General features: G+C 40.8%; 3 protein-coding genes across 5 annotated transcripts; 2 read left to right on the top strand and 1 right to left on the bottom strand.

The window, feature by feature from the left end:
• Positions 1 to 3,768: 3,768 nt before the first annotated feature.
• Positions 3,769 to 9,259, top strand: LOC103415796 (U11/U12 small nuclear ribonucleoprotein 35 kDa protein-like). 3 transcript variants are annotated; one of them, XM_029100825.2, is made up of 10 exons: positions 3,769 to 4,444; positions 4,884 to 4,991; positions 5,141 to 5,797; positions 5,905 to 6,002; positions 6,158 to 6,209; positions 6,398 to 6,468; positions 6,870 to 6,960; positions 7,045 to 7,120; positions 7,213 to 7,291; positions 7,464 to 8,130. In XM_029100825.2, exons 3-10 carry the CDS (start codon positions 5,641 to 5,643, stop codon positions 7,776 to 7,778), a joined length of 939 nt encoding a protein of 312 aa, XP_028956658.2. In that variant the 5' UTR covers positions 3,769 to 4,444; positions 4,884 to 4,991; positions 5,141 to 5,640; the 3' UTR covers positions 7,779 to 8,130. The 3 variants fall into 3 exon arrangements, 2 of the variants coding, with proteins under 2 accessions (XP_028956658.2, XP_070676511.1); XR_011579875.1 differs by lacking the exons at positions 3,769 to 4,444; positions 4,884 to 4,991 and adding exons at positions 8,710 to 8,879; positions 8,965 to 9,259 and having other exon boundaries at positions 5,420 to 5,797; positions 7,464 to 7,841; XM_070820410.1 differs by lacking the exons at positions 3,769 to 4,444; positions 4,884 to 4,991; positions 6,870 to 6,960 and having other exon boundaries at positions 5,420 to 5,797; positions 7,048 to 7,120; positions 7,209 to 7,291.
• Positions 9,260 to 11,041: 1,782 nt separating this feature from the next.
• LOC103415813 (disease resistance protein RPV1) lies at positions 11,042 to 17,370 on the top strand. Its single transcript, XM_029100821.2, is given in 5 exon segments — positions 11,042 to 11,539; positions 12,924 to 14,010; positions 14,137 to 14,445; positions 14,538 to 15,860; positions 15,863 to 17,370. Coding segments are annotated over 5 exon segments (4,353 nt in total). The 5' UTR covers positions 11,042 to 11,339; the 3' UTR covers positions 17,297 to 17,370.
• Positions 17,371 to 18,708: 1,338 nt separating this feature from the next.
• LOC103415797 (70 kDa peptidyl-prolyl isomerase) lies at positions 18,709 to 22,275 on the bottom strand. The gene is made up of 12 exons (XM_008354082.4): positions 21,624 to 22,275; positions 21,431 to 21,517; positions 20,921 to 21,181; positions 20,748 to 20,822; positions 20,574 to 20,654; positions 20,277 to 20,471; positions 20,100 to 20,186; positions 19,835 to 20,010; positions 19,630 to 19,752; positions 19,380 to 19,526; positions 19,160 to 19,287; positions 18,709 to 19,042 (listed from the first exon to the last, which is right to left on the bottom strand). The coding sequence occupies exons 1-12, from the start codon at positions 21,826 to 21,828 to the stop codon at positions 18,904 to 18,906; spliced, it is 1,704 nt and encodes a 567-aa protein (XP_008352304.1). The 5' UTR covers positions 21,829 to 22,275; the 3' UTR covers positions 18,709 to 18,903.
• Positions 22,276 to 22,885: the final 610 nt, after the last annotated feature.

The following is a 22,885-nucleotide window of genomic DNA, read 5'->3' as shown; positions in this document are numbered from 1 at the left end:
TCGCAACAATGGTGGTGACGGCTATCGTGGCTATCGCGGTGCTGGTGGTTTCCATGACCGTCCGTTTCGCGATCGTGGTGGTAGTCGTCCTCAGCACGACGACTCTCGCTTCCGTGGCTCCAACAATACTTCTGGGGTTCTTGGTCCAGCCCCATCTCACGGTTCCTCCCGTCCTCGCTGCCAGATTTGCAATACTTTTGGACATGGTGCTCTTGACTGTGCTCAATGCTTTAATTTGGCTTATGAAGGTCGTCCTCCTTCTTCATGTCTCACTGCCTTGACTGCTCAGCACTCCCAGCCTTCGCTTCTTGATTCCGGGGCCAACTCGCATATCACCAATGATCTCAATACTTTGTCTCAGTCCCGCGATTATCGTGGTGGTGATTCCGTCGGTGGTGTCGTTGGAGGTACAGGTTTGCCCATTAACCGTATTGGCTCCTCCACTCTCTCTCATAATAATATTTCTTTCAAGCTTAATGATGTTCTTCATTGTCCGGATGCTTCTACTTCTGTGTTGTCTGCTAATCGGTTTATGTTGGATAACAATTGTTATATTACATTGTTTCCTTCTTGTTTCTATATTCAGGATATGGAGACGGGGACGATTCTTTTTTCGGGCAAGAGTAGCAATGGCTTTTATCCCTTTTCCTCTTCATCACCGACTGCTCATGGTCGTGCTGCTTTTCTTGGTGTTCGTGTTAGTAGTGATGTCTGGCACTCTCGTTTAGGCCATCCATCTTCTTCCATTTTAAAATTTCTTTTTTCTAGGCATTCGAATAAGTTGCCTGTTTCTGGCAACCTCAATCTCAATACTTTTATGTGTCATTCTTGTCCCTTAGGCAAAAGTGTTAAGTTACCTTTTTCTGCATCCTTGTCTGTTACTCACGCTCCTCTTGAGCTTATTCACTCCGACGTGTGGAGTGCGTCCAATAAGTCTGTTAGTGGTTTCCAATATTATGTTCTTTTTGTTGATAATTTCTCTCGTTATTCTTGGATTTATCCCATGAAATTAAAATCTGAAGTTTTTAATATTTTTACTCACTTTAAGACCTTGGTTGAAAATCAATTCTCCACTAAAATTAAGATGTTTCAGTCTGATGGTGGGGGCGAATACACTAGTCATCAATTCAAGCATTTTTTTCTTCACCATGGTATTCATCATCGTCTCTCATGCCCTCACCATCCCGAACAAAATGGTTTGGCGGAACGCAAACACCGTCACATTGTCGACACTGGACTTACTTTAATGGCCCATGCGTCGATGCCTCCTGCCTACTGGGCTGAGGCCATGCACACAGCAGTTTATCTTCTCAATCGCCTCCCCTCTAAAGTACTTGGTTTTATGTCTCCTTATCAAAAGTTGTTTCTTAAAGAACCTGATTATAGTTTTTTAAAGACCTTTGGGTGTGCATGTTTTCCCTACCTACGACCCTATAATAATAATAAACTCCAATTTCGTTCTACTAAATGTGTTTTTCTTGGTTAGTCTCTCAATCATCAAGGTTATCGGTGCTTAGACATCTCTACTAATCGCATCTTTTTATCACGCCATGTTGTGTTTGATGAAGGTAATTTTCCTTTCAAGGCCATCTCTGGCTCTCTTGCCCCGTCCTCTCCGGCCTCGTCTCCTCCTCCTGTTTTAGAAATCACTGGGCCTCTTCCGCGTGCCCCCCGACTGTCTAGCAGCCAACCGGTGGTTGTGTCCCCCTCTTTGGAGACTCATCAATCCCGTCCATCATCCGACCCACCACAGCCGGCCCTCCAGGTTTACTCCCGTGACCCTCACAGGCGGGTTCTTTCTTTTGCACAAGCAGCCACCCCCTCTGCCGTTCACTCTGATGCGCCTCCAGAGGCTCCCTCTGCTGCTGTACCACCTGCCGTGCCCTCTCCTTCCCATGGTATGCTCACCAGGTCCAAAACGGCTTCTCTTAAGCCTCCTAAATATGTTTTTTCTGCTGCCATTTCTTCTACCGGTCGTATTGAGCCTACTTGCTTTAGTCAGGCCAACACTTTTCCCGAATGGCGTACTGCGATGGCCGATGAATTTAATGCACTTCAACGTGCTGGTACTTGGACTCTTGTTCCTCGTACTGCTTCTATGAATATTTTGCCAAACAAATGGGTGTTTCGTATTAAACAGAATTCTGATGGGTCTATTCAGTGGTATAAGGCTCGTTTGGTAGCCAATGGTTTTCATCAGCAACCCGGCCTTGATTATGGTGAAACTTTTAGTCCTGTTGTCAATCACTCTACTATTCGCTTAATTTTGGCTCTTTCAGTTCAGTTTCAATGGCCTGTTCGTCAGTTGGATGTTCAGAATGCTTTTCTTCATGGCTCTTTGTCTGAGGAGGTCTATATGCACCAACCTCGTGGCTTTGTTGATCCACAGTTCCCTCATCATGTGTGCCGCCTTCGTCGTTCTTTATATGGGCTCAAGCAGGCGCCCCGTGCATGGTTCCAATGTTTTTCCACTCATTTGGAAGATTTGGGTTTTCGTCCCTCTACCGCGGATCACTCGCTTTTTACCTATATTCATGGCTCAACTCGTATTTATCTCTTAATTTATGTTGATGATATTTTGGTCACCGGGAATAATCCCTCTCATATTGTCACCCTCATTAAGAATTTGGGCATCCGTTTCTCTATGAAGGACCTTGGACCGGTTCATTATTTCTTAGGCATGGAGGTGGTCCGCACTCCATCAGGTCTCTCTCTTTCCCAACAGAAGTATGCCACTGACCTCCTTCACCGCACCAAAATGCATGGTGCCAAGCCGGTTCCTACTCCTGCCGTTAGTGGGCGACGGCTCAGTCTTCAGGATGGTGACCCTCTGCCGGATCCTACTGAATACCGAAGTGTTGTCGGCGCCCTTCAATACTTGACTCTCACTCGCCCCGACATCAACTTCGCCGTCAACCAAGTCTGCCAATTTCTTCACCAGCCGACTTCTACTCATTGGGCCGCCGTCAAACGCATTCTTCGTTACCTTGTCGGCACTACTTCTCACGGTCTTATCTACAAGCCTGGTTCATTTCGTCTTACGGCATTTTCCGATGCCGATTATGCCGGGGATCCTGATGATCGGCGTTCCACCGAGGGCTATTGCTTGTATCTGGGTTCCAATCTTGTCTCATGGAGTGCCAAGAAACAAAATGGGGTCTCTCGGTCCAGCACTGAAGCCGAGTATCGTCAACTTGCAATCACCGCTGCCACTCTTTCATGGTTTCGTATGCTGTTCCGTGACCTCCAGTTTCCTCTCCATTGTCCTACACTGTTCTGTGACAATATCAGTGCTATATCCCTTGCTTCCAACCCGGTGTTTCATGCCCGCACTCGGCATGTTGAGGTAGATTACCATTATGTTCGTGAAAAGGTTGTTCGCAAGGAGCTTGATGTTCGTTATCTTTCTACTCATGATCAGATTGCTGACATCTTCACCAAGGGCCTTTCTCTTCCTCGTTTTCGACTTCTGGTTTCCAAGCTTCCTGTACTTGATTGTACTGTCAGCTTGCGGGGGCGTAAAGGATGATACATTCCTGATCTCTTGGGATTGTTTCCTGTTTCATCATGATTTCCAGATTTCCCTGTTTTATTAAAACATTCCCTTTATGTATTCTTTGTAGATTAATTATACTTGTAAATCAAGTCATTGTACACTATTTAAATCAATGATAATGCACCCTCTAAAGGATCGAGGGATTGAGCCAAAATACCTTCTTTTACTTTTGCTGTCTTGTCTGCAATTCCTCCTTTGAGTTATCTTTTAGCGGGCACCAGGGATGAACATTTTTCCTTGGACTGGAGAGTTAGGTGCGTCAAGTTTTCCAACAGACCACCGTAGAATGAACTTCAATATCATGCCCTCATGTGTGTCATCGCTGCTTTCCTCAAGGCTAACTACACCTCAAACAGTAAAACAGCAATAAATCTGTCTTGATGACAGCTTATTTTCTTGACAACACATGAAAGCCTCTACAAGATGTCAGCAGCTGAAGTTTCAACTCCAGATGATCGTGGCGGTGAAAACATAAATGCAATGTGAGCTCTCTACCCAGGTTCGATTTATGATATTCAAGCCATCTGGAATTCCTCTGCACCAAAGGCTAACCCCCCCAGTTTTTACCAAATACTCAAACAGGAGTTGCAAGCACTCTCTATAGCTAGTCCAGGGGACATTAACTTCCTGGCTGATTTCAAATGTGTTCCCAGAGGAATACAAAGGGTCTCGTTTTATCCTTCGCAGAACAGTTACTAATGTTCACCGTGCAATTTCAACTTACAATGCCACGGTTTCTCCATTCAAGTCATGTTAAAGTTGAGCATCAGACCCTGATTTTCACCAGAGCTAATCAATAGCCATCTTATAAAATCCCATTCACTACGAGGTCTTGGCAAGCAATTCCCGAGTTTGGAGGCTTGGTATGGAATGATGGAGAGTGCACAGGTGAGATGCCCTGGCTGCCACGATGAATCATGCACTTTATTTTATTTGTTGTTTTTTACTTGAATGAATCTAAATGGGTTTTATTACTCATCTATGTTTCGTCCGGTGGTTAGTTAACCCTCCTCTACTTGCCATAATCTTCTAACCATCGCTGCCTCATGTGCTTTATAAAAAAGAATGGGCGATCCCAAGTCAACTTGCTTAGCAAAGAGGCTGTTTCCACGTCTCATGTGCTGTATAATGCATTTGATATTCCCGGATTTCCCATTGCCTAGTTTCTTTCACGATGCTTAATATACAAAATTTAGATGGAGGAAATGAGAATTTTTAAGCTCAATACCATGATCAATGGATTGTGTTAAGTTTTTTTATCATGAGGTGAATGACAATTTCATTTCATCATCACACTAACTAGTTCTATCTTGATATGTACAAGCAGGAAGGAGAAGGAACTACGGAGGAAGCAAAGAAGAGTAATGTCGCCAGGAAGCTTGAGAAGCATCAGCAAGTTCGCATGCTAAACCCCAGATTGAAAGACAGTTTGGGGGTGAGTGATTTTTGGCTTGCATATATCTTCCCGTCCATGCGAATGTGGCAGGGCAGAGCTGATGACTGAGTTTAATAACTCGTTTTAATACATTCGATTGTATTTGTTTTCTGCATCATCTTATTTTGTTTCGTAAACTAATCTGTCAGGCACATCTTGGAAGGCAAGGAACCTGAGTTTTACATAAACAAGCTTTAGAGGAAGAAGCGAGAGGGTGTTGGCGCTGCTGCATAAACAGTTTGTTGACGCTGATATAATAGCCGTCACCATACATTGATGGCAGACTAATCCCGCTTGTTAAACAGTCCTGGAACTACACAACATCGTACTCTCGATACACAAAATACATTCATGGGAGTTCGAACCCGGATTGAGGGTTTCAGTTGTAATGAATTCGATTCCGCATGTTGTTGGAATCATTTGAAAATCCACGTACTTTACGAGTCAATATGCTCCCTCGGTTCAAAACCGAGAAAACATGGGCTGATCATCATATTTTTTTGGCCCGTTTGAGTCCATGCGTTCCAAACAAAAATGTGGGCCCAAAACAAAATGGGCCCAGAAAATACCTCTATAAAGCCCACCTGTTTGTCCATGAATTTGCATTGCTTCTTCGTCTTCGTCTTCTGAAGACACAGATTATGCGACGATGAGTGGGGGCGGACGAAACGTGAACGGAAACTTAAACGCGGTGTTCTACGCGGAGGCGTATCATCCGATTCAGGCGGGAAGCATAGACGGCACCGACACTCTCCCTCACGACAACGCCGTCTACCGAGCCTTCCTCTGCTCCTCCGCTGGCCTCTGTAACCACACACTCTCTCTTCTCCTCCTTTTTTGCCTTTTTCTCTTATCTCTTCCCCCTTGCTTGTTCTTATTATACTTTGGCCCTGTAACTCTTTTGCTTTTGCAGATGACCCCCAGGGGGACCCCAAACTCCTCGGCGACCCTTATTGTACTCTCTTCGTTGGTCACCTTTCTCATCTCACTACCGAACGCACTCTTCGCAAGGTTCATCTCTCTCGCTCTCTCTCACTTTCTGTTTGGTTGCCCAGAAAATTGAGAAAAGAAAGAAATAGGCAGAAAGTTGTTAAACTGTGACCGGTAGAAACCCAACTAAGTTGAAGTTCTTGGTCTAAAAACGAATTTTGAACTTGGGTTTTCAGGCTATGAGCAAGTATGGCCAGGTCAAAAACTTGCGCTTGGTCAGGCACATTGGTGAGCTTCTTAATTTTGCTTTGAATTCGAGCTCCGTACAAAATTTCACAACATTACAACTACAATGCTCTTGAATAGTAATATAGTATGCATATTGGCTTGCAGAATTTTATGTTTCTATCTACTTTTTTGACACTGTAATGCTATGAGAGTCCATCTTTGTAATTTGATTTGTGCAATTTTTCCAGTAACTGGTGCTTCGCGCGGATATGCTTTTGTTGAATATGAAACCGAAAGGGAGATGCAGCGTGCATATAAGGTGCTCCAACTTTTTGCCCACTCTCTCTAGTCTATACGACATGGAATCTCTTCAATTATTTTCATATATGTAGATGCATGTCTATGTGGCGGGGAATTCTAATTTTACATTCTTGTACTGTTGATGGATTTCGCTTCAAGCATATTGGTATTGGTGTTTGTTCTCATAGATACGTCCTTCTCTCACAAAATTAAATTGATTTGGCTGTGCTTGCTAGTTTTCTGAGAAAAGACATGTGCATATCAATTGTAGGTGGTTGGATAATATACTTCGTAATGGTATGCTTAATGTCTTAAATGTGGATAGACGAGGCAAGCCAAGGAAAAGAAAATAGGGGACAATATGATCTGCATAAGTCATAACATGTCTATGATGAGCTTAGATTAGTTGCTTGTTTGCAGGAAGCTCACCATTCCTTGATTGATGATTCTAAAGTTATCGTTGATTACAACAGACAGCAGTTGATGCCAGGGTGGATTCCAAGAAGATTAGGTCAGTGAAGTTTTTGTATTCTCCTACCTTCAGTTTGCATATGCCTATAGAGGTCAAGTTCATGTGATTTTATTGTTTTACCAGGAGGTGGTTTCTGTGGTAAGAAGGAATCTGGACAGCTTCGTTTTGGAGGACGAGAAAAACCATTTCGAGCTCCCCTGTATGCATAACTTTCTTAATTATGTAATATATTTCGTAAACTTGCAGTGAATTAGATGCAACTCTTTACCTTTTATTTATCTTGGTAGCCAGGCGTCCAATCCCATATGACGAGCTGGAGAGACTTGGGATCCCACCTCCACCAGAAGGAAGATACATGTCACCCTATCAGGTATTTTTCTTCTTTTGGTCCCATTAGCCATGTATTTTCCTCCCTGATTCTGCAGCCTATAGCTAGTAGCAGTTGCTCAAAGCAGTTTAGATTGTTTAGCTTTCGAGCATTATCAGATGTCTCCTCATGGAACTTCTATCACAGAGTCTTTGTTTCTCGTTTGTGTTTGTAGGTCCCGTCCCCACCTAGAAGGAAAGGGAGCTCCATGGATAGAAAAGAAAGTGCCCATGAAAGGTCCATGGACAGGGAAGCGAACATGTGCAGAAGTAGTCCTGTGGAGAACGAAGAAAGGTTTTACAAAAGATCTATTGACCCAGAGGACAGTTCTGTAAGGAGCTCAACTGAGACAGAAGAACACTATCACAACAGGAGCTCGGTTGACAGAGCAGAGCGCTCTCACAGGAGCTCTAGGGATAGGGATGAGCGTGCTTCCAAGAGGCACAAGTCCCGTCACCGTGAGAGGTCCACCGGCCGTGATCGCTACTAAGATTTTCAGCTGGATGCAGCAAGGGGTTATGGAAGACCAAGGAGAGCAGTCACTCATGATTTCGTAAGACCCGTCGGGAACGCGAAAGTCACAATATACTCATGAGCTAGTCGTAAACACAAGAAAAAAGAATGTCCAATTTGCTTGACTTTCTCCTTCACAAATTCCCTCTCAACTTCTTCCACCATCGTCGGTTGATTGTGTCAATATGTATCACGTTTTGCTCATTCACATTTAGAAATGTAGGGATCATGCTATGTACAACTGTGTGCATTCAAATTTAGAACAAGAGCTTATGGGATGTATGGAAATTCAAGTCGCCGATTATTTTGAAACACACACAAAAGTAGAACTTGGTGTATACTTTTAACGATACAGAACTACCTTTAAGTTAACATTTCACGAGCAGCCACTTCGTTCTAAAAGACGCTTGGCCCTAATCGGGCGGCGGGGAGGGGTCTAGGCGCCTTGGCTGGGTCTAAGCAGGCGCCTAAGCGGACTAGACGGGTTTAAGTAAATTTATTATATTTTGCTAAGTATCTGTTTATATTTAAAATTTATATAATTTCATCAAAAACTACAAAATAGAAATATATATATATATATATATATATTTTTTTTTTTACTTGAATGAATCTAAATGGGTTTTATTACTCATTTATGTTTCGTCCAGTGGTTAGTTAACCCTCCTCTACTTGCCATAATCTTCTAATCATCACTGCCTCATGTGCTTTATTGACCCTCTACTTACTTACATATCATCGTTGTCAATGTAGAACAACTTGGCCTGAAAATTAGTGTTCACTTCTGAATGGTTGCACTGACTTGTAACTGCGCATAGTTCTTGAATTGCATTGTGATTTGTGAGGGTAGTTTGAATTACATAGTTCATTATCACACTAACGAGTTGTATCTTTATATGTACAAGCAGGAAGGAGAAGGAACTACAGAGGAAGCATAGAAGAGTAATCATGTTGCCAGGAAACTTGAGAAACGTCAGCAAGGTCGCACTCTAGACCCCCATATTGAAGAGCAGTTTGGAGGTGGGAGATTGCTGGCTTGCATATCTTCCCGTCCAGGCCAATGTGGCAGATGTGATGGGTGGGTCTAATAACTCGTGTTACTATTCTCTTGTTGTATTCCTTTGTTTGCATCATCTTATTTTGTCTTGCATACTTTTCGTCAGGTACATCTTGGAGGGTAAGGAACTTGAGTTTTACATGAAGAAGCTCCAGAGGAAGAAGGGAAAGGGTGCTGGCGCTGCTGCATAAACAGTTTGTCGACGAAGCTCTTTCTTTTTTGGCTTTCGATGAGATCCGTTTTAGCTGGAACCTTTTTCATTTGTCTAGGACATATGCTGGTTGCCTGTGTGCTAATGCAAATCTTTCGAGTTTTGCTTGGCATATCCGGTATTTCAAGATTTTGACAATTGTTTTTTGACCAATCACTAGTCAATGTCATTTGATATTTTTGTTGATCAACGACTGTGCGCTAATGTTGGTTGCCTGTGTGCTAATGCAAATCTTTCGTCGATGCTTGTCTGCAGAGTATGTGACTAAGAAAGCAGTTTCTGCAATGCATCCCGTTTCTTTTGACGATGCCATTCTGGTAAAAGACCTACCATGTGAATGTTTTACATGAATTAATTCGTCGTTACAATGATGGTTCAAACAAGCAGGCCACAATTTTTCTCACCACGGTGGAGTGATTACTTTTTAACTAAGTTACAAGACGTAAATTTTTTTTTCTTTCTTTCAATAAAACAATATTGGAGGGCTCATGACTAAATCATGCTATGAGTTAATTATAATTAAATAGGCAGTGGTTTTAAGGTTCGACACCCTAAAACTGATTTAATCTCACTTTATCTTTTGAAACTGAATTTGCCTCACTTTTGTGTCCATGTTGGCAAAGATTTAACAATTTTAGAGGTTTAGGGCAGTTTGAAAATTTCTTACCTCACCAAACAAAGGCTCATTACTATCAGCATGACATGAAATGTCTTGGCTGCCCTTTCATTTGACGTTCATAACGAAAATGGGGTGAAATGACTCGATTTTAGTTGTTTTAGAGGCAAAGTAAGACAATTCAGTTTAAAAATATAAATTAAGACGAAAAATTAATTTTAGAGGGCAAATTAATCAAATATCAAATTTGAAATCAAACTTAAGACTTCTCGCGGACAAACAAAGATAGAATAGTACCATTAGAGCCAAATAGCAAGAGACAATTTTGAGGCAAATCTCTCGCCAATTTTGGTATTACCGTCGAGATTCGGGTGGTGACTTGTTCTTTCTTGAACTGATCGCGCTCATTTGAGATTGTTGTGCTTAAAAAAAAAAAAACAGTTTATTAAAAAATTTGAAACATCAAATGTAAATTTGGTAAAACAAAAAAATGTTTTTTTTAATTGCTGTTAGTGACTGACAAGTGACAGTATAAAAGTATAGAAAAGCAAAAACATGGTCTACCTTGCTTTAAAAAAAAAGGTTTTTTCAATGGTCATTTAATGAAATTTTCAAATAGCAAGTGTAACCTCTTATATTTTACAAAATTACAATCTTTGTCCTTACATTATTCTCTTTGGCAATTTCTTTTTTAATACATTGATATTTTTTATAGGAGTTCTTTAACAAAAAAAAGTTTACTAAACACTCAACAACTTTATTTTACCGTTGTTTATTCTCATAGCTCATGAATAGTTTTTTTTTTTTTTTAAAGTACAGTAATACCAAAGACGAATTTAAATCATATTATTGTTAAATTATAGTGAGACAAATAATAATATCATAATTGACAAAAAAAAATAATAATAATAATATCGTATGTTAAAAAAGGGTGCGTTTGGTACGCAGACGGGACGGAACGAAGGTGTAATTTTTGAAAAAGACATGGGGTATATTTGTCTTAAAATGGTAAAACATTGTGTTCCACAGACGTGAAACAAACCCGTTCCAGGGGGAGGTGGGACGCAAAAACACCCAAAATCTGTCCCGTGGAACAGCCCGTTCCACCCATTTTGGCGCACCAAACGCGGGACGGAACGCCTCGTCCCGTTCCGTCCCGTTCCGTCCCGTCCCGTCCTACGTACCAAACGCACCCAGGCACGGCCCATCACCTTCTCACTCACTACGACAAATGCCACATTTTTTTTCTTCCCTCTACGTTTCATCATTTTCCACGAAGCTCGTTGACCTGCACTCCTCTGTTCATCGCTGATCATTCTCCGTCAATGGCTTCTTCTTCTACTTCTTCTGACTCGTCGTCTTCCTCCGGTCGTCGTCGTTGGACATACGACGTCTTCCTCAACTTCAGAGGCGAAGACACTCGCAGGTCCTTCGTCAGCCATCTCTACAGAGCTCTGTCGTCAGCCATCTCTACAGAGCTCTGGACCAGAAAGCCATCCACACTTTCATCGACGCCGAAGAGCTCCGAAAAGGCAACCACCTCTCCGACCTCCTCACAGCCATTCGAAACTCGAGGGTCTCGATCGTAGTTTTCTCTCCAAACTATGCTTCTTCCACCTGGTGCCTCAAAGAACTCGTCCAAATTCTGGAATGTATGGACTCGGACGGCCAGACTGTGGTGCCCGTCTTCTACGACGTCGATCCGTCTCACGTCCGCAAGCGCAAGAGGAGTTTTGCGGAGGCGTTTGCGAGACACGAACTCGACTCCGCGGCTGAGATGGCGGAGGTGCAGAGCTGGAAGTCAGCTCTTACAAGAGCCTGCAATTTATCCGGCTGGGATTCGCAAAATTACAAGTAATTCTACTTTGCTCATAATCTAATTATAGTTTTGGTTCTTGTTTTCGAATTTCTTGTATGCCAATTTTACTTTCGATTCGAGAAATTACAAGTAATTCTACTTTGTTCATAATCTAATTATAGTTTTGGTTCCTGTTTTCAGATTTCTTATATGCAAATTTTACTTTCGATTCGCGAAATTAGATGTAATTCTACTTTGTTCATAGCTAATTATAGTTTTGGCTCCTGTTTTCGTATTTCTTATTTGCAAATTTTACTTCTGATTCGCGAAATTACAATTAATTCTACTTTGTTCATAATCTATTTATAGTTTTGGATCCTGTTTCCGGATTTCTTGTATGCAAATTTTACTTTCGATTCGCAAAATTACAAGTAATTCTACTTTGTTCATAGTCTAATTATAGTGTTGGTTCCTGTTTTCGTATTTCTTATATGCAAATTTTACTTTCGATTTGCGAAATTACAAGTATTATACTGTTAGAATTCTTTTGTCCCACATCGGCCAGAAGGCATGAGAACAAGCCCCTTACATAGAATTACCCCACTCTAACTATCACTGAGGTTTTTTGTATTAAAACCCCACACTTGACAGATTGAGCAGGTGGCCAAGTGGGGACAGTATCAGTGTTGTTGGAGTGGGCACATGGCCCATCTACCTGAAATTTAAGATCGTATCAGAGCCAGGGGACGGGCCCGTACCACCACGTGAACGGGTGGGTCCCCAAGCAAAGTGACCCATAAAATGGGGTCTGACGTGTGGGGGAGTGTTAGAATTCCTCTGTCCCACATCGGCCAAAAGGCTTGAGAACAAGCCCTTTAAATAGAATTACCCCACTCTAAACCTTTTGTATTAAAACCTCAATTGTATTAAAACCTCACACCTGACGGATTGAGCAGGTGGCCAAGTAAGGACAGTATCGATGCTGTTGGAGTGGGCCCATGGCCCGTCTACCTGAAATTTAAGATACCTTGTTCATAGTCTAATTATAGAGTTGGTTCCTCTTTTCAGATTTCTTGCATGCAAATTTTACTTCCGATTCCCGAAATTCCAGTTAATTCTACTTTGTTCATAGTCTAATTATAGTTTTGTTTCCTGCTTTAAGATTTCTTGTGTGCAAATTGTACTTTGGATTTGTGAAATTACAAGTAATTCTACTTTGTTCATATTCTGATTAGTTTGGTTTCCTAATTTGGGATTTCTTGGATGCATATTTTACTTTGGATTCGTGAAATTATAAGTAATTTTACTTTGTTCAGTCTTAAACTCTTAATTGGTGTTGGTGTTACAGTATTATTGTTTACTATCAAATGCAGCAAGACTTGCTTTGATTCTTTACAGACGAAATGCTGAACTTTTATTTATTTATTCTTAATTTCACAGGGATGATGCAAGGCTTGTTGAAGAAATTGTACAAGATATCTTTGATAAATTGATCCACATGTCGTCAAGTAAAGGCGATGGCTTGGTTGGAATGGATTCCCACCTAGATGAAATGAATTTGCGATTATGTCTTGGCACGGAGGATGTTCGCTTTGTTGGAATATGGGGTATGGGTGGAATAGGCAAAACAACCATTGCCAGAGCTGTTTATGAGGAAATCGCTTGTCAATTTGAAGCTTACTGCTTTCTTGAAAATGTCAAGGAAGGTTTCTCCAGGCATGGTGCAATACATATGCAGGAAGAGCTTTTATCCAGAATATTGAAGGAAAAGGTGCGAAGTTTAGGAACTTTGGATAAAGGTTCCAAGATGATAAGGAAAGGACTAGCTAAGAAAAAAGTTTTCCTTGTTCTTGATGACGTGGACAATATAGACCAAATTGAAGGCTTACTGGGAAAGCAACGTTCATTTGGCTGCGGAAGTAGAATTATTATAACAACACGAGATGTGCAATTACTAAACGGAGTTGATGCAATATATTGGCCCAAGTTTTCAAGTGACAAGGAAGCTCGTGACCTCTTTATGCAATATGCCTTCAGAACAAACCAACCCACAAGAGACCACAAACATCTCACATGCCATGCCATAGAATATGCTCGAGGTTTGCCTTTAGCGCTCAAAGTCTTGGGAGCTTTTCTTGATAATAAAAGTGTACGCGAGTGGGAAGATGTGTTAGAGAAGATAAGGAAAACCCCACACAGGGGAATTCAGGATGTGCTTAGAACGAGTTTTGATGGGCTGGACGATTCGGAGGACATTTTTTTGGACATTGCTTGTTTCTTTAAAGGAATGAAAAATGATTATGCAATAAATATCCTGGACGGTTGTGGCTTCTATCCTAATAGTGGATTAAGAGTTCTAATTGATAGATCTCTCATAACAATATCAGATGATGGCACAATCGAGATGCATGATTTACTAGAAGAAATGGGTTGGGAAATTGTCCGCCAAGAATCTATTAAAGAGCCCGGGAGACGCAGTAGGCTGTGGAGTTATGAAGATGTTCATCCCGTGTTAACTCAAAATATAGTAAGATATAATCATCCATACTGTCCTTTTCATATGCAATTAGTGTAGAAACATGTATTTATTTTATATACGTAATTAAGGTTATGGGTATTTGCACTTACTTAAATTCCCCCATTCTCCATCCAGGCTACAAAAGCTATTGAGAGCATAGTCCTGGACTTGTCAAACAAATCAGAAGAAGTATACTTAAATGCTGAAGCTTTTGCCGGAATGACGAGGCTAAGACTGCTCCGTATCAAATATCATTACCCCTTTAGTGACCATGATTTCATACAACACCTGAGTGGAGACTTAAAGTATCTTTCTCATGAGTTGAGGTGTCTCTTTTGGCATGGCTGCCCCCTAAAGTCTTTGCCATCCAATTTTCACCCCAACAACCTAGTTGACCTTGACATGCAATATAGTAACATCCAACAACTTTGGGAAGGAACCAAGGTACAATCATCTTTTTCATATTTTTCTTTAAAATTGGCTAATTTCTCATTTGCTTTGTTATGTAATCCATGTTTTCCTGGATATTTGGACAGCATTTGGAAAGGTTGAAGTTCATCAATTTAAACCACTCTCATTACCTTGAAAGAACCCCCTACTTAACCGAGGTGAAAAATCTGGAGGAATTATTCCTTGAAGATTGTAACAGTTTATTTGAGGTTCATCCATCCATTTCATCTCTTCAAAATCTTCTTGTTTTGAGTCTAAGAGGGTGCAAAGAACTGAGGAAATTTCCAAGCAGCATTTGTATGAAATCTCTCAAAAGCCTTATTCTTTCCGGCTGCTCTAGTTTTGAGAAGTTTCCAGAGATCTCAGACGTCATGAAGGAACTTTCAAACCTTCATTTAGATGGGATTGCAATTAAAGAACTGCCCTCGTCAATTAAAAATCTTACAGGGCTTGTTACTTTGAACTTAAAAGATTGCATAGAGCTTCAAAGTCTTCCAAGCAGCATTTATTTGAGATCTCTCAAATATCTTAATCTTTCTGGCTGCTCAAATTTGCTAAAGTTCCCAGAGATTTCAGAAGTTATGGGAGAACTCCAGTCGCTTTGTTTGGATGATACTGCAATTGAAGAACTGCCATCGTCGATAAGTAATCTTACGGGGCTTTGTGATTTGAGCCTTATAGGCTGCTTGAAGCTTGAGAAGTTTCCAGAGATTTTAGAAGTTATGGAACAACTCAATTGGCTTTATTTGGATGAGACTGTAATTGAAGAACTGCCATCGTCGATAAGTAATCTGACGGGGCTTTGTTATTTGAGCCTTAAAGGCTGCTTGAAGCTTAAAAGTCTGCCTTGCAGTATCTGTCAACTCAAGTCCCTGAAAGATTTTAATCTTGCTGGCTGTTCAAATCTTGAGAAGTTTCCAGAGATTTCAGAAGTTATGGGAGAACTCAAATGGCTTTATTTGGATGGGACTGCAATTGAAGAACTGCCATCGTCGATAAGTAATCTTACGGGGCTTTGTTATTTGAGCCTTGAAGGCTGCTTGAAGCTTAAAAGTCTGCCATGCAGTATCTGTCAACTCAAGTTTCTGAAAGATTTTAAACTTGCTCGTTGCTCAAATCTTGATAAGTTTCCAAAGATTTCAGAAGTTATGGGAGAACTCCAGTCGCTTTGTTTGGATGATACTGCAATTGAAGAACTGCCATCGTCAATAAGTAATCTGACGGGGCTTTGTTATTTGAGCCTTAAAGGCTGCTTGAAGCTTAAAAGTCTGCCTTGCAGTATCTGTCAACTCAAGTCCCTGAAAGATTTTAATCTTGCTGGCTGTTCAAATCTTGAGAAGTTTCTAGAGAGATTTCAGAAGTTATGGGAGAACTCAAATTGCTTTATTTGGATGGGACTGCAATTGAAGAACTGCCATCGTCGATAAGTAATCTTACGGGGCTTTGTTATTTTAGCCTTGAAGGCTGCTTGAAGCTTAAAAGTTTGCCATGCAGTATCTGTCAACTCAAGTTTCTGAAAGATTTTAAACTTGCTGGCTGCTCAAATCTTGAGAAGTTTCCAGAGATTTCAGAAGTTATGGGAGAACTCCAATTGCTTTGTTTGGATGGTACTGCAATTGAAGAACTACCATCGTCGATAAGTAATCTTACGGGGCTTTGTGATTTTAGCCTTAAAGGCTGCTTGAAGCTTAAAAGTTTGCCTTGCAGTATCTGTCAACTCAAGTCTCTGGAAGATTTTAATCTTGCTGGCTGCTCAAATCTTGAGAAGTTTCCAGAAATTTCAGAAGTTATGGGAGAACTCAAATGGCTTTATTTGGATGATACTGCAATTGAAGAACTACCATCGTCGATAAGTAATCTTACGAGGCTTTGTGATTTGAGCCTTGGAGGTTGCTTGAAGCTTAAAAGTCTGCCACTGATCTATCAACTCAAGTCCCTGGAAGATTTTAATCTTGCTGGGAGTTCAAATCTTGAGAAGTTTCCAGAAATTTCAGAAGTTATGGGAGAACTCAAATGGCTTTATTTGGATGATACTGCAATTGAAGAACTACCATCGTCGATAAGTAATCTTACGAGGCTTTGTGATTTGAGCCTTGGAGGCTGCTTGAAGCTTAAAAGTCTGCCACTGATCTATCAACTCAAGTCCCTGGAAGATTTTAATCTTGCTGGGAGTTCAAATCTTGAGAAGTTTCCAGAGATTTCAGAAGTTATGGGAGAACTCAAATGGCTTTGTTTGGATGAGACTACAATTGAAAAACTGCCATCGTCGATAAGTTATCTTACGGGGCTTTGTTATTTGAGCCTTGAAGGCTGCTTGAAGCTTAAAAGTCTGCCGTGCAGTATCTGTCAACTCAAGTCCCTGAAAGATTTTAATCTTGCTGGCTGTTCAAATCTTGAGAAGTTTCCCGAGATTTCAGAATTTATGGGAGAACTCAAATGGCTTTATTTGGATGGGACTGCAATTGAAGAACTGCCATCGTCGATAAGTAATCTTACGGGGCTTTGTTATTTGAGCCTTGAAGGCTGCTTGAAGCTTAAAAGTCTGCCATGCAGTATCTGTCAACTCAAGTTTTTGAAAGATTTTAAACTTGCTCGCTGCTCAAATCTTGAGAAGTTTCTAGAGATTTCAGAAGTTATGTGAGAACTCAAAAGGCTTTATTTGGATGGGACTGCAATTGAAGAACTGCCATCGTCGATAAATAATCTTACGGGGCTTCGGATTTTGAGCCTTAAAGGCTGCTTGAAGCTTAAAAGTCTGCCATGCAGTATCGATCAACTCAAGTCCCTGATATATACTTTTCGTAGTGACTGCCCAAATCTTGAGACACAGAACTTACCGAATTGAGGGTTTCAATTGTAATGAATTCGATTCTCTATGTTGTCGGAACCATTTGAAAACCCACATACTTTTTGAGTCAATATGCTCCCTCGGTTCAAAACCGAGAAAACATGGGCTGATCATCAGATTTTCTTGGCCCGTTTGAGTCAATACGTTGCAAACAAAAATGTGTGCCGGAAACAAAATGGGCCCAGAAAATACCTCTATAAAGCCCACCTGTTTGTCCATGAATTTGCATTGCTTCTGAAGACAGACAGAGATTATGCGACGATGAGCGGGGGCGGACGAAACGTGAACGGAAACTTAAACGCGGTGTTTTATGCGGAGGCGTATCATCAGATTCAGGCGGGAAGCATAGATGCTACTGACACACTTCCGCACGACAACGCCGTCTACCGAGCCTTCCTCTGCTCCTCCGCCGGCCTATGTAACCACACATTCTCCTTCACGAGCAGGGTAAATGTTTTCATCCATATGAATCGATTTGATCGGTTTGGTTTGATGAAGGTCAAACAATTTAAATACCGAAATAAACCAATTTATGTTCTGTTTGGTTCGTTTTTCATATTTTTGAAGAAGGGGAATTTTCCAAATGTCATGTCAACTTACATTTTCAATGTCATATAAATTAAAGTTTAAGCGATTTATGCCAATTTTTTAAAATCATTAATTTGTTCTCACCCAACCTTCGTTTAATTTTCCATCTAAAATAAATTGCACATTACCATGTGTTCACGGTTATTTCAATCTTTTCCACACCTCACTCTCCTAATAAGTTGTCTTCCACAACAAAAATTCTAGATTTTCTCAAAAAATACAAAGAAAGAAAAATTGATTTATCTGTTATACGATGATCTAAGAGTTTGCCATTCATAAAAAAAACAAACAACTTTCACTTATCTCTTTCCATCCAAAATAATTTCTCTATATTAAAATATTTGAAATAACTCTATATTTAAATTATGTGCAAGTCACATGACTTGAAAAACTTAACAAAATATGGATAAGATAACTAATAATAATTTCAAAAATTTAGTATGTAAACTTAAACAAAACATGGATGAGATGACGATTAATAATTTTAAAAAATTAATATGACAAGACGAGAATTGAACAAATGTTTATAAATTCAATGACATTTTAGAAGTATAAGTGACTCTACTACAGTAGTAAAAAGGAGTTGTATGGTCACAAGTACAAGTGTTTATAAATTCAATGACATTTTAAACCCGTCACTGACAGTATTCTACTTGAAAAATGATCATGCTGCTTCATCCCCGGACCTCTTACTCAGGTAACGGGTGTTCTGTTTTTTTTTTTTTTTTTTTTTCCTATTGTGTAGGTCTTCAGATCTCTTTTATGGTCACAAGTGCTTCTGCCGTCTTTAGGAAGGGTATTTCTTGAAAGTCGAACACACCTTGAAAAACAATAGAAGCAAACACTTCTCAAATACGCTTATATGGTGCAAAAGCACTTTTATTTACAAGCACTTTTTAACTGTCAGAAGCACATTTAGCCACAAACATTTTGACAGATCCCAGGCTTTACATTACTAATCTTGTTCAAAAATGCACACAACCTCAAATTTTGTTTCAATTACATGACAACCTCAATCAAGCCTTGCTGTCGATGGTCATCGGCACCGGCTCCTGCTTGTTCATTTTTGCAAATATGTTGCCGTAGAACTGCGCGTCCTTCTTGTTGTACTCTCTCACTTTCTGCTTCAATACCTTATACTCCTGTTTCACATCCCTGAAAACACATAACCGCAATCCCACACAAGTTAATCGACACACGAAACACAAAAACGACACAACTCATCAATGAACCATCTCAAACGAACAAAAACGACACAACTCATCAACGAACCTGTTGTCGGGGTCTATCTCAAGGGCCTTCTTGATATCCAGCTCTGCTAAGTCCAAATCCACAAGTTGGATATACGCTTGCGCCCTCCTGTACAAAGCCTTAACATTCCGGCTGTCTAAATCCAAAACCTGCATATCAATGCTCTCACACATTAGAAGAGAAACAAACTACGCTACCCTCGCACTTGCGCGGAGATATGGGAAACCGGCGAGCCTTGTACCTTTGTGCAGAGCTTCTCAGCCTGCTTGTAGTCCTTGAGTTTCAGCTTGCACGCAGCATCATTCAGATTGCAGGTTATTTTCAGCGCCTTCGCCTGCTGCTTCTCCTCGTCGCCGAAAGTGGAGTCATATTCGATAAACCTCACAGCCTGTCACCGAAAATTAGAGGTTTTTATGAGTTGCCATAAACGTCTAAGTAAAATCTGTTCACTGAAGCAAGAGGCAAGACTCTTGCCAGACCACCGGATATACCTTTTCGTATCTCTTGGAGGCTCTTTCGTATTTACCAGCCTTGAAGAGTGCATTCCCTTCTTCCTTCTTCTTCCCAGCGCTTTCGATTTTTTCTTGTGTGTTCATGTCCCAAGACTCCTTGTCCTGCAACCAGTGAAGTAAGTTAGTCCGGCTTAATTCACAACGGGGAACGGGGACTGCATCGAGGGGGACATATCATACTTACCTTGACAAAGGAGACCAGCTCCACCTCATAATGGACCGTCGAATTTGCAGGAACCACAGCCAAATCTTGTGCTGATTCGGTCGACCCGAATGCATATTCTGGTTGAATGGTCACAAGAGCCCCTTCACCTTTCTTCATGTTCTTCACAGCTCTATCGAGTCCCTCAATTACTTGCTCTGCAAACAATCAATACGTCTCAAGTTTTCCTGTTTAGGAATTTTAACTCAATAGTTTCAGAGAAACGATGTCGAAAGGACATGATTACCTTCATCCGTCTTGAACTCGAATGGCTCGTCATCATGGCCCTTCTTTGTGAAGATCGTGCCATCAGGCAACTTCCCAACAAGTTTCACTGCCAGACCAAAACAAATACAGAAAATTTAACATCCGCGAACATTAAGAATGTAATTACCTACGAAATTTTATGCATCGCTAGTATTACCTTTAACAACCGCCCCATCATTCGGGCGCTCATACCCCTCTCCCTCCTTCAATGTCTTTTTGAGGACCTTCTTATCTTTGGTAACATCAGAAACCGTCTTCCACGATACCAACTCGAGCGCTATCTCAAGGGTCGCATTTGGCGGCACTGCGCCTTCATCCCCTATAGCTGGCCTGCCCGCCTCTCCAAATCCATCTACAAAATTATAGCCGTTAAGTTTTCATCTTGTGAATTAAAATTTGAATACTCTCAATAAATTAAGCAATCAAGAAGTAAGCATATGGGCACAGGACTCACATTGTGGCTTTACAGTCAAAAGGACCTTTTCGCCTTTCTTCATTGTTTTCACAGCTTTTGCCAAGGCGGGGCAGAAATAGCCTGCAATCAAAGAGGTTTCACACACAGATTCTTCGGAAAAAAAGGATTCTTTGCGTCGCAAGTAAACATATGAGATAAGGCCATGAAACTAACCATCCTGGACAGTAAACTCGACCCCATTGGATTTCGAAACAAGAGTCCCATCTTCAAGCCGAGCCTCGTACTTAACTGAGATACCACCAAGGAATTGTGTAAGAAACCAATGAGTTTCAATGCCATTCATCAATTTTCAGTCATTGGAAAATAGTGTGGGAAAGACAATGTACCAAACACTTCGTCAAGGTCTTTCGGATTCTCCCATTTCTCTCCTTCGGTGATAATTTTCTTCATAACTCCGCCGTCCTTGAGAATGTCCTTCACACTCGTCCAGGAAAGCAACTCCACATCGAACTGAAGTGTGGCATTCGGAGGAATCGTTGGAGGGGATCCAGACTCACCGTAGGCCAACTCAGGCGGTATGGTGAAAACCGCATTTTCGCCCTTCTTCATGGTTTTGATTCCTTCATCCCATCCCTTAATCACTTGTCCTGAAATTAACCAATTGAATCATAACCCAAAAAAGGGCTCAGTAAGACTTGAATCAAGAATTGCTCCATTGGGACTGAAAGGTCACGAATTTGAGCCGCAAAAACAGCCTCTTCACAAAGCAAGAGTAAGGCTGCGATAAATGTTCCCCAACCCTCACAAAGCGAGAGCCTTGTTGGCTTATAGTCGCCCTTTATATATATATATGAACACAATTGAAAACAATGATAAAGTGGAAATGAATCAATCACCTTGTCCGAGATTGAACTTGAAAGGGGTCCCACGGTCACGGCTCGAATCGAATTTCGTTCCGTCCAGCAGAGTCCCAGTGTAATGCACTGCAAAATTATCACCAGCCAATTAGTACCAACGCTCGCCATCAAACCTCACACATATATTTATATGTATGTATGCGCGCGCGTGTGTATGTATATATATTTATACCTTCAACTTCGTCGCCGGAGCCGGGAGTGTCCCAGCCTTCACCTTCTTTAAGGAGCTTCTTCTTGAGGCCGTTCTTCCCGATCTCCTTCTCATCACCAACCTTGAGAGTTGGGCTAGTTGCGTCGTCCTCGGCGTCGGGAAGGTCCAAGTCACCGGCGTCGTTGAGGTTGTTGGTGGCAGCTGAGAAATCAAAGTCGTCTTCCATGGCAACTTCCTGACCGGATTGCAGTGGGAGCTTGATGTTAAATAAGCAAGCGCGAAACAGAGCAGTGAAGAGAATGCAGAGCTTTTTCGAATTGCGGAGATGCAGAGAGCTTGCCAATGGAATTTATAGAGAGAGAAGCAGAGGAGAGAGAGAGAGAGTCTAGAGAGTTCTGAAACGTGACATGGTCAGGATGGTTCCAGAATTATCTCCATTTTTGACGAACTTTGTTAAGATACAGTCTTGCAATAAAAAAATAATTATTCCATTAAAAATAAATAAATATAAAAAAATTAGTTTGGGCTCCAATCCGGTTCATAATTTGAACCGTATATATTTTAGGTTATAATTGAAAGATCATCTCAACAAACTTTTACACAAATTGAAAGACGTTTAATTATTTAACTCTGACTTGGTAAATACAAGAACACAATGGTAGGTGACAATTGTGATTGTAGTGGTAGTGGGGGGTGGCGACATCGATGATAGTGGTAGTTGTAATGGTATCGATGATAGTGGCAGTTGTAATGGTAATGATGGTGTGTATGGTTGTGGCGGTATCAAATTGGGACTTAGTAGATTAAACTTTTTTTTTTTACTATTTAATTTTAAAATGGATTAGGTTTTTTGTGAAAACAAGCAATACCAAACTGGAACTTAATAGATCAAATTATCAAATGTTAGGGAAGGAGAATCGATGGAGATCAAACTTGTACTAGAATGCATATTTTCTTCCACTGCAATAAGGCGTCATTTACAGAATTATTGTATTTTTACACTTTGTTATCTACAAAATTAAATTTCAATTTGAATTAGCAATTAAATTTTCTATCCAAGAATTTAAAAGAAAAAAAAATTACTATTATTAGGCGATTGGGGAAAGTTCAAAATTATCATAATAATGTGAAAAAGATACAAGAATTTCGAACTCGAAACGCATGAATAAAAACCCAACATCCTATCCATTAAGAGACCACATGCTTCTATCCAAGATAATACTTGAGAAAGGAGACGCTCCTGACTTACCACTATTTAAAGGTTAAACCATAATCCGTACTTT

The sequence above is a fragment of the Malus domestica genome, chromosome 04 (assembly GCF_042453785.1).
Source record: "Malus domestica chromosome 04, GDT2T_hap1".
In the NCBI taxonomy this organism is placed as follows: Eukaryota; Viridiplantae; Streptophyta; class Magnoliopsida; order Rosales; family Rosaceae; genus Malus; species Malus domestica.
This window is presented reverse-complemented; position numbering and strand designations above follow the sequence as displayed.

What these genes read in the sequence shown, in the direction of transcription:
- LOC103415797 (XM_008354082.4), bottom strand. Translation starts at nt 21,828, where the DNA reads ATGGAAGACGACTTTGATTTCTCAGCTGCCACCAACAACCTCAACGAC. An exon ending in AGACCTTGACGAAGTGTTTG is followed by an intron (nt 20,823 to 20,920) that starts GTACATTGTCTT and finishes GTGGTATCTCAG; the next exon opens with TTAAGTACGAGGCTCGGCTT. An exon ending in AGCTGGTCTCCTTTGTCAAG is followed by an intron (nt 19,753 to 19,834) that starts GTAAGTATGATA and finishes CACTGGTTGCAG; the next exon opens with GACAAGGAGTCTTGGGACAT.
- LOC103415796 (XM_029100825.2), top strand. Translation starts at nt 5,641, where the DNA reads ATGAGTGGGGGCGGACGAAACGTGAACGGAAACTTAAACGCGGTGTTC. An exon ending in GCGCTTGGTCAGGCACATTG is followed by an intron (nt 6,210 to 6,397) that starts GTGAGCTTCTTA and finishes CAATTTTTCCAG; the next exon opens with TAACTGGTGCTTCGCGCGGA. An exon ending in AGATGCAGCGTGCATATAAG is followed by an intron (nt 6,469 to 6,869) that starts GTGCTCCAACTT and finishes GCTTGTTTGCAG; the next exon opens with GAAGCTCACCATTCCTTGAT.